General features: G+C 32.8%; 2 protein-coding genes across 2 annotated transcripts; both read left to right on the top strand.

Moving 5' to 3' along the window:
• Positions 1–760: 760 nt before the first annotated feature.
• On the top strand, positions 761–5,307 carry LOC108194037 (pentatricopeptide repeat-containing protein At1g62350). Its single transcript, XM_017360928.2, has 2 exons — positions 761–1,154; positions 4,603–5,307. The coding sequence occupies exons 1-2, from the start codon at positions 849–851 to the stop codon at positions 5,017–5,019; spliced, it is 723 nt and encodes a 240-aa protein (XP_017216417.1). The 5' UTR covers positions 761–848; the 3' UTR covers positions 5,020–5,307.
• Positions 5,308–10,210: 4,903 nt separating this feature from the next.
• LOC108194292 (uncharacterized) lies at positions 10,211–13,762 on the top strand. The gene is made up of 5 exons (XM_064080745.1): positions 10,211–10,720; positions 11,182–11,466; positions 11,582–11,769; positions 12,679–12,892; positions 13,209–13,762. Exons 1-5 carry the CDS (start codon positions 10,358–10,360, stop codon positions 13,641–13,643), a joined length of 1,485 nt encoding a protein of 494 aa, XP_063936815.1. The 5' UTR covers positions 10,211–10,357; the 3' UTR covers positions 13,644–13,762.
• The last annotated feature ends 243 nt before the right edge of the window (positions 13,763–14,005 follow it).

Below are 14,005 nucleotides of genomic sequence, written 5' to 3' on the forward strand. Positions count from 1 at the left end.
TCTTAGTGAGTTAACAAATCGTTGGCAGTTGTATGCCGGATCATATTATAAATTATTAGGCTTTCTTTTAGTTTTTAAAAGGTAATAGTTTTTGTTTCTAAAAAATTGATAATAGTTTTATTTTTAGTCTTTTTGTAAATAATGTATTTCTTTTCTGAAGATACTATTTTTCCGCTTGAGTTTTTTCTCATAGATTTTATCCGTACAAGATTTTAACATGATTTTTTTTATGAGTTATCTTTTGAGATATCGAAAATGATATTGTCAAAATATCCGGAATTATCTGCTTACTTTTGTTAGATTTCTTTAAATAAAGGATTGTACCTTCGATTCCTTTCTATTAATAGAATAATAAATATAAAAAAGAAATTGTCCAAAACAAAAAATAATTTAATAATCAAAATAAATAATTACAATAATTAGGTACTCTCTGATTTTTCTAATTTGACACTTATTTTTAAGTGTTTTGACCAGATAATTAGAAATAATTTTTTAAATTTTTTTCCCAAATAAAAAATTATAATCAAAATTTTAATCCAAGAGAAAGTTCAATAAAAAAAATACTTCCTCTGTCCCATTTAAGTGTATACGTTTCTTTTTAACTGCTCGACATCACTTCAATATTCTTATAGAATATAGTCTCATAACTTATTTTTGAGATTTTTTTTTTCTGAATAAAAATATAACCAGGATGACGGAGGGAGTATCTACTGCTCTGTCAATTCACTTTGGGGGTAGAAAATCAAAACGTGGAATAAAAAAGAAAAAAAAACACAGGGAGCATAAAACTGAGTGTGAAAGCAGGGGAGTGACAATGGGCGCCTCCAAAATGTCCAGGTGAAGAAGTAATGATGTTGATACGTTCCGCCCTAAAATATATAATCCAAACCCCATTACAACCACCATTTCACCGGCGCTTCTATACCGGCGGCGGCGGTTCATCTAGTTCGAGCCCGAGCTTATCAATATGGAGGAGGAAGAAAGAGCTGGGGAAAGAGGGCTTGATTATCGCTAAAGAACTCAAGAGGCACCAAGCTCACCCTCTTCGTCTCGAACGCTTTATGAAATCTCACGTGTCTAGGCTATTAAAATCTGACCTTGTTGCAGTTCTTGCTGAGTTTCAGCGCCAAGACCTTGTCTTTCTCTCCCTCAAGGTACCATCACTTTGTTTATGTTTGTGTAATCGAATTCTGTTTTTCTCTATGGAATCATGTTAATAGTTGCTGCTTTGTGTATTACTACAATATTTCCAATTGTTTACGAGTTTATTAACTAGTAATCTATTTCCCCTTTGTTGAATAATCAAACTGATTTTGTAAGAAAATGAACACCCTTTATTTTGATTCAGTAAGAACTTGAGTTTTTGTGCAAACGCGATTGTGTTTTAGGTGACAGACCGGGAGATTGTTGTTTTAAAACAAGCTTATTCTTTTTGTGAGAACCATATATACAACGGGTTAAGTATCAAGTTGGTCACTGAAGTGAAGGCCATATATCACTTCTTTCATTGAGCTTTTAGAGATTTCATTTTGGATTACTAAAGTCGTATAAAATATCAGATAGATGCCTCTAAAAATGTGTCTAGAAAGTAAATATTTTTTTTGGTTAAGTTATGCACATTTTTCTGCAATGCTATTATAACCAAATGAAAAGTGGTGAATTCTAGTATTTTAGATAATATATTTAGATATTTGAAAACATATTTATCATATATATTTATTTAAATAAGATTAAGTAATTGTAAAATTTAAAATATATAATAATTTTTTTAAAAAAAATCTAGATATATTATCTTAAATACTACAACTCACCATTTTTCATTTGGTTATAACTTAACAAGAAAAAACATTTTACTTTCTCGACACATTTTTAGAGGTATCCATTTGATATTTCATATGACTTTAGTGATCAAAATTCAAAATGATACCTCTAAAAGATCAATGAAAGAAGTGATATATGGCCTTCACTTCAGTGACCAACTCGATACTTAACCCTATATTCAACTTTATAGTCTTGTCATTAATTAGTAGCAAATGTTAGAGCTCCTACTAGACTTTGTCTAAAAACTGCAACCGGCTTCAGGGTTTCATTAGTCTAGAAGTGTGACTCAAGAAAGATTCAAGTACGATAAGGTCACTTTTTAGGATAATCGTCCTATCTCTTTCCATATTCATTAGACAATTTTACCGATCAAAACTGGACTTTTAGCATTTTACTTGGTTAAAAGTCCGTAGTCTGTACTATTGAATCATATAAAGCTCATTTAGCTTCATAATTGTAAATTCTGAGAATTGAGTCAATATACCTTTTGCTCGTCTGCCCTCTCCTTTTTTCCGGGTTCCCCTCCCCCAAACTGTGTCCACATCATTTATAGATTGATGCTATTCTTCCAACAATCGCAATCCTGAAAACTCTCTTATCTTAAGTGCTTACCATCTAAAACCCTGACATGTATCCAAATGAAGATATCTTGCAGCCACCATCTATAATGCAGTGTCATACGACTCATACCATGACTAATACACAAACCTTCAATTACGGTTTATTACCATCACAGTTGCTCAATTTTTTTACAATCTTTTCACCTAGGCTCAAGTCATACTGATACATGGTACATGGATTGTCCATCTTTCTTTATATTTTACAGTTCCCAATCTTAACTTCATCTCCTTTCATTGGGTTCCTTATTCACGGCATGTTCAGACATTTTATTATGAAACATGCAACTAGTAGAACTAAAGATTCCGTATTTCAGGTCACTTAACTTTTTTGTTTTCTGATCTAAGTCCTTCCGTCAAAAAGATTCTAACAGTGTTAACTAGGGTTCTTGAGTTTCATACAGATCAAAGCAATTTTGAAGGTGTTAGTGATATCCAAATTCAAAGTTCAAGTAGTCAAATTGAAGCTTGAGTCGCTGGCGACACTCATATGACACCAATTTTCAAAAAATTATGTTCAATTTAAAATTTTATAAATTTAGGTCACTAAATTCGATAAAGAACCCTAAATTTATGGTCAAATTTGGGGTTTTTTAAAATTAAATCTAATTTGTGAAAATTGTTGTCATATGAGTGTCGCTAGTGATTCAAGCTTCAATTTGACTATTTGAACTTTGAGTTTGGATATCACTAACACCTTCAAAATTGCTTTGATCTGTATGAAACTCAAGAACCCTAGTTAACACCGTTAGAATCTTTTTGACGGAAGGACTTAGATCAGAAAATAGAAAAGTTAAGTGACCTGAAATACGGAATCTTTAGTTCAGGGACCTAGACAATAAAACGTCAATAGTTCAAGGACCTATAAATTAATTTGCCCGCATTTAAAAGAGGTAATTGCACCAACAATGAAGAATAAGTGCCATTCATTTTTTGCTGCTTTCATCACGTTAAGCCTTTTTTTGTGTATTTGTTAGTATCTTGCCAATCTACTCACTGGTGATCTTACATTTATGGGTGCAAAATGGAAAACTTGAAAGCTTGTAAGAAAATTGTAAATTAGTTTTAATTGATTTATAATTCTATTACTTTTTTAACTTTCTCCAACACATTTAATAAGTTTTTAAGATTTTATCTTATAGTTGTGGCCTTGGGGGAATTTATGGAAACATATGCCTTACGCCCTGGAGTAGGGTAAACCTACTATAGACCTTGCTCCCTATTTTTTTTTCGGGGGGAGTTTAAGTGAGGAGTCAAATTTAGAACTAATATAGAGAATTCTAAGTAACTTCAGAAATATTCCACTTTAATTGTGTAATAAATGGGATATTATTATAAAGATTCGTTGTCAAATGAGGAAGTTTCAATTACAAATCAAAATTATATTAGCTTAACACTATAACAAAATATCTGATGAATTATGTCAAAATTATTTTTATGTATATTAAAAATAAAATTACTCCCTCATTCCAGTGAGTTGTATATGTTTGGGACTGAGGGTTCGGTACGAATTTTAAGGTTTTTATATAATAAAGTTTTATAAATTATTGTAATTTTTTTCTTTTGAAATATTTATTTAGAAACATTTTTTTAGAAATAAAAGTTATAGAACTATATTTTATAGAAAGCTTAAAATGCGTGCCAAGCAACGCAGAAAAAACTGTATAGAAATGAGTGGACAGTGGGAGTATAGTGTTATATAATGGGAGTATAGTGTTATATAATATTACTAATGTTCAAAATGGCCAAGTAAATATGAAAAAATAGCTGATAGTTGATAATAAAGAGTTATAAAGATGTAATGACAGGATACAGTCAAGTGGTTGTGACTTGTCCCTTGGTACCCACAGAATTTTAATCCGGAAATTTGTACACTTTATCTTGTTTAAAATGTAATTAATGAATTCAAGCAGGAACCTGTGTCAATTTTTTAAACCAAACAGAAGTTATCAACTGCTCTAGGCAACATATGTTACAAATTGCCTCTTGCATAATTTATATTTCGAGCTGAAAGTGTTGGTTTGGTTATTACATTAGAGAACCTTAACAGTTCACCACAAGGGATGAGCACTGGTTAAAACTTCAAGGAGTAAAATCTCCTTCCTATCAGTTCTTTAATCTTAAGTGATGTGCTTGAAATTTGTATCTTTCCATTATTGTACAGCTGTATGAAGTGGTCCGTAAGGAGATATGGTATCGCCCAGATATGTTCTTTTATAGGGATATGCTGATGATGCTTGCAAGGAATAAAAAGGTTGATGAAGTGGATAGAGTGTGGGAAGATCTAAAGAGGGAAGAAGTTCATTTTGATCAGCATACATTTGGTGATATTGTTAGAGCGTTTTTAGATAATGGTTTGCCTTCAAAGGCAATGGAGATATATGATGAGATGAGACAATCCCCGGACCCCCCAATATCTTTGCCTTACCGAGTCATACTTAAGGGGCTCCTTTCTTATCCAGAATTAAGGGAGAAAGTGAAGGACGACTTCTTGGAACTTTTTCCAGGTATGATTATTTACGACCCACCAGAAGATCTCTTCGAAGATCAAGAATCGAGTAGAGAAAGTGAAGAAGATTAGAGGGGATTTCTGTCCCTACAACGTCTAAGCTGTTCAACTGGTTGAGTATTTTGACCATCAGTAGCATTACTATATGATTGTAAATCCTAATACAGTAGAAAGCATGGTTTTGGCTTGTTATTTCTGGTGTTTGTCCCTGTGTTGCGAATACATCAAATTCAGTTCCAGCAGCAGTGGCTGGTTACGTCGCAGTATATGTATAATGTACGTTAATGAAATGTTTGTGTTGCCGTTTTATGTATTAGCTCTGCGATTTTTATCAATGTGATGCAATGCTTTTCCAGTTCCTGCAATCGATTTAATCAGTTCTTAATTTCTGATGTCCGGAAAACTTGAAAGGTGAATGAATGCGTGCTTCATTTCAAAAGCCTAAATTAAAAGCGATCACTGGTCAAAAGCAAAAGCTTCGACATTCCTGATTCATAAGTATCTTAAGATTACATGGAAATACTACATTAAAAAGCATGTGTAGTTGAAACTTGAAACTATGATGCAAATGAACTTGAAACGATACGTTTTCACTCCCACCTTATTCCTGCATGATCATGCTTCTGTTTTCATTACGATGTCTCAAATTTTTTAAGATTTCAAAACCATCACCTTTTTCCTTTCTGCAGACACTTAAAGACCCCAAAATAGAAGCATTCCTGCTTTGACAAACACTACGAAAAAAGGAGAAGTAGTTTAAAGTGCTAAAAGAATCGGAGCTTAATAAAAACGGTGGGTGTCTGACAACGCTTAAAATAAGCACTTCTGGGCTTCTTTTAACACTTTAAGTTGTTTCTACTTTTTAGGTAGTGTTTTTCAAGAAAATAAAAGTGTTTCTTTTGGGTTTTTTAAGTTGGAAATTGGAAGTCACATGTGTTAGCTTTTTTGGAGCTTTTTTTTTTTTTAGTGATTTGCATTGGAGGGCCATGTTCAAGAGAGAACCATTAGAAAGAGAACCCAACCATTACCTTATTTCTAGTATTAATTTGGGTTCAGCAGCAGAACTTCACATGCAAAAAATGTCAATATCTATGTATTATATTTTAAATTATTTTTGAACACACATAATGATGAAAAAAACAAAAAAAAACATGTATTGAGATTTAGATCCTAAAAATCTATTTAAAATTTAGGGTTTTGCAACAGAACTTTTGTGGTGGTTTCATTTTAAGGACCGGTTCTCTCCTGAGCGCGACCCTTGCATTGTATTATGAAATTTTTAAAATTTTAATATGTAATATACTTTATTGGGAATTCACCAAAACTACTGTTTTTCTAATTATTATTTTTCGATTTAACTTTCTTTTGAAAATATTTGTAAAAATAACAATTTTTTAAAAAATATTTGTAAAAATACGATCTGGAACCATATGCCAACTTCAGTTAATTGGCCCGGCAGGGGTTGCAAGTATGATTGATCTAGTTGGAAGTATGGTTGGATGTGACTAACGGGTTGCATATAGTATTTGAAGATATTTTTAAAAGTTTGACATTTATGCAAAATATCTGTAAAAGATATAATTTTATTGCAAAAAATTGTTTTGTACTTGAGTATTTATGAGAAAACCTCAACTTTATTTATTATTAAAGTTTTTTATTTTACTAATTTGAAATTTTTTTAATTTATGAATTTAAATATCATAAGGGAAGAGTTTTTTTATATCTATTTTCCAACCCTTGCTCTAGTCTCTTTTTCCCTTATTTATAGAGTCTATGCTTTTTTTTATTACTGGACTTGATAGCCGGGCCGGCTTCCTCTTTCAAGCTTCGGCCCAACAATTGTGATCAAAGTAAATACTCCCATGTTTGTTTTTTTATATGTCACTTTTGATTTGCACACCTAGTTTTAGGTGGTTGATCGACTAGTAAAAATTATTATTTTTGATTGACTTTTTTTTTAAATTAAAATTTTGATAATATATTTTTATTCAAAAAAAGAAAATTTTAAAAATAATATTTTTAACTATCCGGTCAAAGTACTTAAAAGTGTGTGCCAAAAAATCAAACGTAATATATCAGAGGGAGTAATGGTTACTAAGAAGATAACAAGGTTAGACGAGGGAAAATTATTTTTTTTCCTCAGTAGATGATTATTGATTAATGTGAGCAACCTTTAATCATTGTAATTATACACCTGATTGTAATCGCCTTTCACGATATTGATAAATGATTATCCAATTCGATTACATAGTTGGATGATTAGTGACAATATGATAGCTTTTACACCTTATTCATAGTTACGAAAAATGATTAATCTAATGAAGTATGGTATAAGATAATTATTAATTGTGCTCATTTTTACACCTTATTTTTTTTTGACGAAAAGGATTTGTATTACTCCATTAAATCATCCAACAAGATAGGATGTAACCTGATAGGGACACACCCCCTATCAAATACTCGACCTGGAAATGAACATGACTCCCTAGCTAAGAAATGGGCAGCCATGTTAGCAGATCGTCTAACAAATAACAATATAATGTTTGAATCACTAATCATATTGCGACACTCCAAAATAACCTTCTCGAACGGTGATAGCATCGGAAACATAAAAGAATTTCAAAACATAAAAGAATTCCGTAATATTTCAATAATATAGAAATCAATCAACCTGGAAATCAAGGAAGGCATTTTAACATGCAGTGTTATCCACTAATTTCAAACTACAAAATCGCTCGACCATGGATAACCGTTACTCGTACATAATAATCACAATATAATGCGATTAGGTAGCAAGTTCAAACTCCGAAAGCATCTTCAATTTGCGTAAATCGAACACCAAAATTAAGAATAAACATAAAGACACACATATTTTATACAAAAGCACAGCAAATATATGCGACAAAACCGTCCTTTACTTTATAAGAAACACAGAAGTCACGCTTGGTATGTGTAAAATCTAAATCATTAACATTGACTTGGGTATTTCAACATACATGTGTTTATTACTTTTCCTTAGTTTACACATTTCGACTTTGCTGCTCCAATACAAATCTTTAACGGTAACAATACACAGGTACAGCCATGCAGAAGAATCTGAGTTAAGTTTGAATTGTCTATTTGTCCTTATTTATTTACTAGTTGGATTATTGTACTACTACTAGTAGAAGAAAGTATTGGAACTTGTGGAGTTTAGAAATTAAAATGCTGTTTCACCTCCTTTGCAAATTGTGGAAAACTTTGTAAGCTCCATCTCAAGTAAAAATATTGGCAGGGTTTATTTATATACTTTTTGAATTTGATATACTGTTTAAAGTACATAGACTAAATAGTTACTGTATGTGATTTTTCATTAAAAAAATTCTTGTAAACAAAATTTAAATGTAAAATTTTTATTTATAAAGAAAAATTATAAAAATAGACGGTCAATGCACTTTAAATTATATGTTCAAGTCGACTAACTAACCTAATTTGGGATGGAAAAAATATTATCAAAAAAAGTTTTTTGATTCTTATAATGGGTTGACTCATGCACGGTAAATGTTACCTTCTCCGTTTCAAATTAGATGTTCACTTTAAAAAAAATCACACAGTTTAAGAAAAGTGGATGTTCACCAATTAATTGTATTAAATGATCAAAATATGCGGAGTGAGACTGATTTATGAAAATATAAATAAGAGATATGTGGAGTGAAATTGATTTTGGAAATATGATTTTGCATTAAAAGTTGAAGTGGACAACTAATTTGAAACAAATTTTTTTTTTGAAAGTGGACATGTAAATTGAAACGGATGCATTATTTTTGAAGAGATTGTCATAACATTCACAAAAATAATAAAATTCAATGCTATTTCCTACTCCCAGTAATTGATAAGCGAGTTTTAGGTATGGGTTTCAGTGAATGCGAGCAATAAAGGATTACAAGACCAAAAGAAGAATGTGATAGAAATAAAGATGAGTGGAAATGTGAATTAATGACAAGAGGAGCATACGGATTAAACGGCACGGACCACTTTAATTACTGATTAGATAGTAATTAATGGGAATTAAATATTGAAGTGAAAGTAAAGGAATGAACAAAACATCTCGTATTTCGTGTGATTCTCTATTAAATTTGTTGGCTCTTCTCACACAGTCACACTCGCCTAGCTTTCGTTATTTCCTTCACGAAACATCAATGTAGATGTCTCCTTAGTACTACTGTAGAACGATTCCCGCATCATGCTTTTCTTGGCAATTCGGTTCTGTGAATTTGGATATCCTACTCAGTTTTGATATATAAATGAACTCAACTTAATTTTAACTGAATTTGATTTAAAATTAAAAAAATGGCTTTTTAAAAAAAATATTCAAATTTCCTTTCAAAAAACAGAGTACAATTTATATGCGATTTGAATATTTTATATGTTCTCTTATAAATTTATATACAATACAATTTATATGCGACTTCAATTAAATGAAATTGGACAGTATCTCACTTGAATTGAATGGAACGAGAAGACAATGAAATGAAATTTTACTATAAATTAGGGGTGACTAAAGAAATTATTTATAATATTAATTTGTATTCATTCAATCATTTCAACTGCAAAACTAACTACATGTTTTGGAAGGAATGTTCATTTCATTTGTTCATCATGTTTCCCTATCATCTTCAAAAGTTTTAACTCGCTCATATTTAGTTATTATTGTCTCGTACTTTCTTCTTTCTCCATGAAAATTCTATACAATTTTTCATTCAATTCTCCCCAAGTGAACGCAACATAAAAATTGAAGGACTCATCAAGATTCATTATTTTATAGTACAGGTAATGTGATAAATAATGTATTGGACTTGCTCTAACTAATCAAGTTTTTTTTTATGCTAAGTTCTAACTAATCCCTGTTAGCCAAAAAGAGTAGTATTATAATTACGGTTTTTCTAGCATGTGCCCATGGGCACATGCTAAGCGCGGAGTTTTATAAATTTGGGAGGTTTTGATTGGCTTTTGCATGTTAATAATGGTGGACCCCCCTACAAATGCAACAACCACACCAATCAAAACCTCCCAAACTTATAAAATTTCGCGCTTAGAATGTGCCCATGGGCACACACTAGACAAACCCTTATAATTATCATCAAACTAGTTCAAATTAGAAGAAAAAAGCATAAAGATCCATAACTAATTTTGTAACTACATCGAGTCATATATGGCACAAAATCCAACGAGAAACAAGGGCTTTCACATTTTCATCGATTTAAATCAAAAAAAAACAGCCACGCAAGACCCTCTTTTTCCATTTCAAAATCTTTCCCTGTTGTTTTCATTCCACGAGGCTGCACTGCACGCCACTAAACCCAACCTCACTCTCAGTCTATATATTCACAAACTCGTTACCGTTTCATTCAAAATTTACTCCCACCGCACCATGTCAACCAACCCCAAACGCCACCCACCCCCACCGCACAAAATCCTCAACCTCCCCACCGCAAAAACTCGCCGGAAAAAATCTCGAAACGCAGCCATGAAGCCTAACAGAAATGACTACTACAAGGGCAAGCTCGAGAGCTTGTTTGATCAAGAACGCGAGTTCTCGAGGACCTCTCCGGACGTTGTGGTCGCGAATAATACTACTGGAGTTGCCGCGGAGAAGTGGAGGTTTCAAGTGGAAATGCTGAGGGCTGAGTGCAATTTTTTGAGAATGGAAAGAGAGTTTGCATTGAAGAAACTGGAGAGGAATCGAGTTAAGATGGAAAGGACTCTCCATTCTGCTGTCAACGCTCTGGTCACTGTAAGTGCTACGTTATTTTTCGTTTTCGGGTATTTTTCGGGTTTTGGTAAATCAAACCAAACCAAACATGCTCGGTATTTCTGTTTGAATTTTATTCTTATCTATAATTGTGGAAGTGATTATAGTTTTGATTTTTTTGTTCAAATTTGAAAAGCTGGTTAATGTTTGATTCTTACTTTTTGTGTGTGAAAAACTAAAAAGTGAGTTAAAGAATGATGTGCAGACAGTTTGTGTTTATGTGGGAATAAAGAGAAAAGGGAGAAAAGACAAAAGAAGAAAGTTAAAATTTGAATAATTCATTAAATTTTTTGTTGCTTTCTATTTAATTTAACTGTACTGGGAATTTACAGTTGGGGAAATTCTCTTTCCTTCTTGAATAATCATGTAATCATAATAAGTCATGTGGATTAATATTAGTATTAAGATTCAGTTGAGTGACGAATATGATGATTAATCTGCAGGGAAGGAAAAAAATCTATGAAGGGGAGAATGTGGGAGTGGTTTTGCAGGAAGAAATCGAAGAATTATCCGAGAAGCTAGAGGAAATTCAGAGAAGCTACGGAGTTGGAGACTATGAGGCTCAAAAGTGTAGCAATTTTGACAGAAAAACCGCGATTTTGCAGAAGAAGTTGGAAAAGCTTGGGGGATTATCTGATGAAAAATGTACTCAACAGACTCCGGAAATGGCTGAGACAAGTATGTTGTCTATTGACACAAGTCATGAAAGCAATCCGAATTTTAGTGAGGTAAGATTCACGTACATCTCATTTGATACTAATGTTAGTTTTATTCGAATAGTCACAAGGATGCCTCCACTGAGGCTCGAACCCTCGATATATTGAGTAAATAAATATTGTGCAGGTAGAGGTACTGAGAATGAAGATGGAGGGAGTGTCAAAGGGGATGCTAGATAGAATGGAGGAGGAATACGGATCGATGCTCTCGACGACAGGGAACAGTTCTGTAGCCAGTAGTTCTGCTTCTACTTCCATGAGAATTGATCATCTAGATTCCTCTTCTTTCTCTACCAGACAACAGCATCAGGCAAAGTTTCTAAGTCTTCTCAATTTGTCTAAAATATTATTTAATTCAAATGCACAACTCTTACTTAATTATCTGTACATTGTCCTGACATCTAATTAGATTATTAAAAGTACAAAATCTAATTAATTAGTCTATGTTGTCTGCATGGTTGGCCTTGGTTGTAGTGGAGTGTCCAGAATCTGTTTGAAATTTCTATTATATGTTTATATGCTGGTACATGTATAGCTGGACCACTATGGTTCATCACTCTCTCATCTTATTTTGTTTTTACTCTTGGCAAAGTTCAGTTTGTGAGCTTCATTAATATGTAAACATTATGGCAATTCCAGTGAATGCAGAACCTTTACAAATAAATAGTCTCAGTGTTGACAGCAGTTGCATTATTACACCATCGTGCAATTCTCAAGACAATTTAAATTTTGTGAAGAGCTCATAACTGAAACATCTATGCATTATGCATGTGACTGGCTGGGATAAAAACAAGATATACTAACAAATCTTTTGGCTTGTATATTTGGCACCTGTTTCAAAGTTAAAACAATAAAGTGCTCTGATAAGCTGTTGTAATTTTCTGCCATGATGGCCATTTTCCGTATTTTCTGACTGTTATTATGTTCATACTTTAGTGTCATTATTCTAGAAATCATTGGAGTCTAATAGTTGAACTTGTCTATTGGGATGACAATTTATGCACCGATAAAATAGCAAAACAGGGTTTTAAAATCTCATGAACAACATCGGGAGAGGATGGGGGACAGCCTAGTGGTAAAGACGTTTATACTATGACTTCGTGTTCAGTTCTTAAAAGTTTATGGCTGTTCTATTTTACGTTTACATAGTGATACTGAAAGTGCACAATGTAATCATGTGAAAGTAAAATGTATTGAAGCGAAACTGTTAATGTGACAGGAAAGAGTGTCACTTGAGGAGAAAATATGCTCAGGGCGCTGCAAAGACGTGGTGAGAAGGATTGTAGAACAAGTGAGAGCTGAGACAGAGCAATGGTCTCAAATGCAAGACATGTTGGCAAAAGTAAGATCCGAGATGGAAGAACTCCAGAATTCTCGGGATTTTTGGGAAGGCCAAGCACTCACTTCTGATAATGAGATCCATTCACTGCAAGCTTCGGTAAGTTTTAGGCTACACATATGAATTATACTATACGTCTTCACAATTGTTCTGCTCTCAGACTCATGTAGCAACTTCTATATTGTAATTGCTATAAGAACTCGCCAAATAAAATGTCATGTACTAATACAATGTTACACGGTACAAAATGTAGTGTCAGATTTATTGCAATTCTAAAGTTCAAGAAGCAAAGATGTTTGCATAAACTTTCAGATTACTAAAAATTCAGCCATGTGTTTTTCACTGCATCAGACCTTCATTTTAATGTGTTTCTTTAAATTGCTAAGCCTGGGGATAATTTTCGAGTCTTTTATAGGTAGAAGAATGGAGAGGAAAAGCTCTGGAATCCGAAACCAAGACAAAGGAGCTTGAAACTGAAGTATCTGCGCTCAGGAAAGAGCTCGAAAAGACGAAAACAGAAGCAAAAAGAGTGACAGTGATCCCGGAAGATTTGGAGTCAAGTCCTTTAACCAAAAAGCTTGAGAAGGAGAAGCACAAACTTGTTTGTCACATGAAACAGATGGATGTTGCTCCAATTTCATTAGGCAGACAACTCGAAAAAGAAAAGCGAATATATTTTCGGAAAGTGAAGGAAAAGGAAAATGACAATCTTCACCGGCTGGTTAACCAGAAAGGTGGTGGTGGTGGTGGTGGTGGCAAAGAGAATACTAGTAGTAATTTACAGACTGAATTTGTAGCTCATAGAAGGACTGCATTTCGAGATATTGGAAATGTTAAGCACTACTTTTAGATGGATGAATAAATAATAGTAGTAACATGATGATGTGAAGCTGAAGCTGGCAAACATTTTTGTGCATGTATAGCCCATAAATTTCTTTTCTTTTTTTTCTGCAAATAATGGTGTAAACATTTTGTGGGGGTTTTGGTTAGGAAAATAGAATGTAGTGTATGAAAAAAAAAACACCGATGGAAATATAATGAAGGCAGGGTAAAGTTTGAAAGAAAAAAGAGTGAAGATAAAGTGTGTCGATAAGATTTGGAGGGGGAAAAAAAGGTTTCTTGAGAATGCATACTTTTTTAATTACTTTGTAAAGATATAATTTTTATAAATTTGCAAAGACATGTTTTTAAGAATGATTTGATTTTTTCAAG

The sequence above is a fragment of the Daucus carota genome, chromosome 7 (genome assembly GCF_001625215.2).
Source record: "Daucus carota subsp. sativus chromosome 7, DH1 v3.0, whole genome shotgun sequence".
In the NCBI taxonomy this organism is placed as follows: Eukaryota; Viridiplantae; Streptophyta; class Magnoliopsida; order Apiales; family Apiaceae; genus Daucus; species Daucus carota.

What these genes read in the sequence shown, in the direction of transcription:
- LOC108194037 (XM_017360928.2), top strand. Translation starts at nt 849, where the DNA reads ATGATGTTGATACGTTCCGCCCTAAAATATATAATCCAAACCCCATTA. An exon ending in TTGTCTTTCTCTCCCTCAAG is followed by an intron (nt 1,155 to 4,602) that starts GTACCATCACTT and finishes ATTATTGTACAG; the next exon opens with CTGTATGAAGTGGTCCGTAA.
- LOC108194292 (XM_064080745.1), top strand. Translation starts at nt 10,358, where the DNA reads ATGTCAACCAACCCCAAACGCCACCCACCCCCACCGCACAAAATCCTC. An exon ending in CTGTCAACGCTCTGGTCACT is followed by an intron (nt 10,721 to 11,181) that starts GTAAGTGCTACG and finishes ATTAATCTGCAG; the next exon opens with GGAAGGAAAAAAATCTATGA. An exon ending in TCCATTCACTGCAAGCTTCG is followed by an intron (nt 12,893 to 13,208) that starts GTAAGTTTTAGG and finishes AGTCTTTTATAG; the next exon opens with GTAGAAGAATGGAGAGGAAA.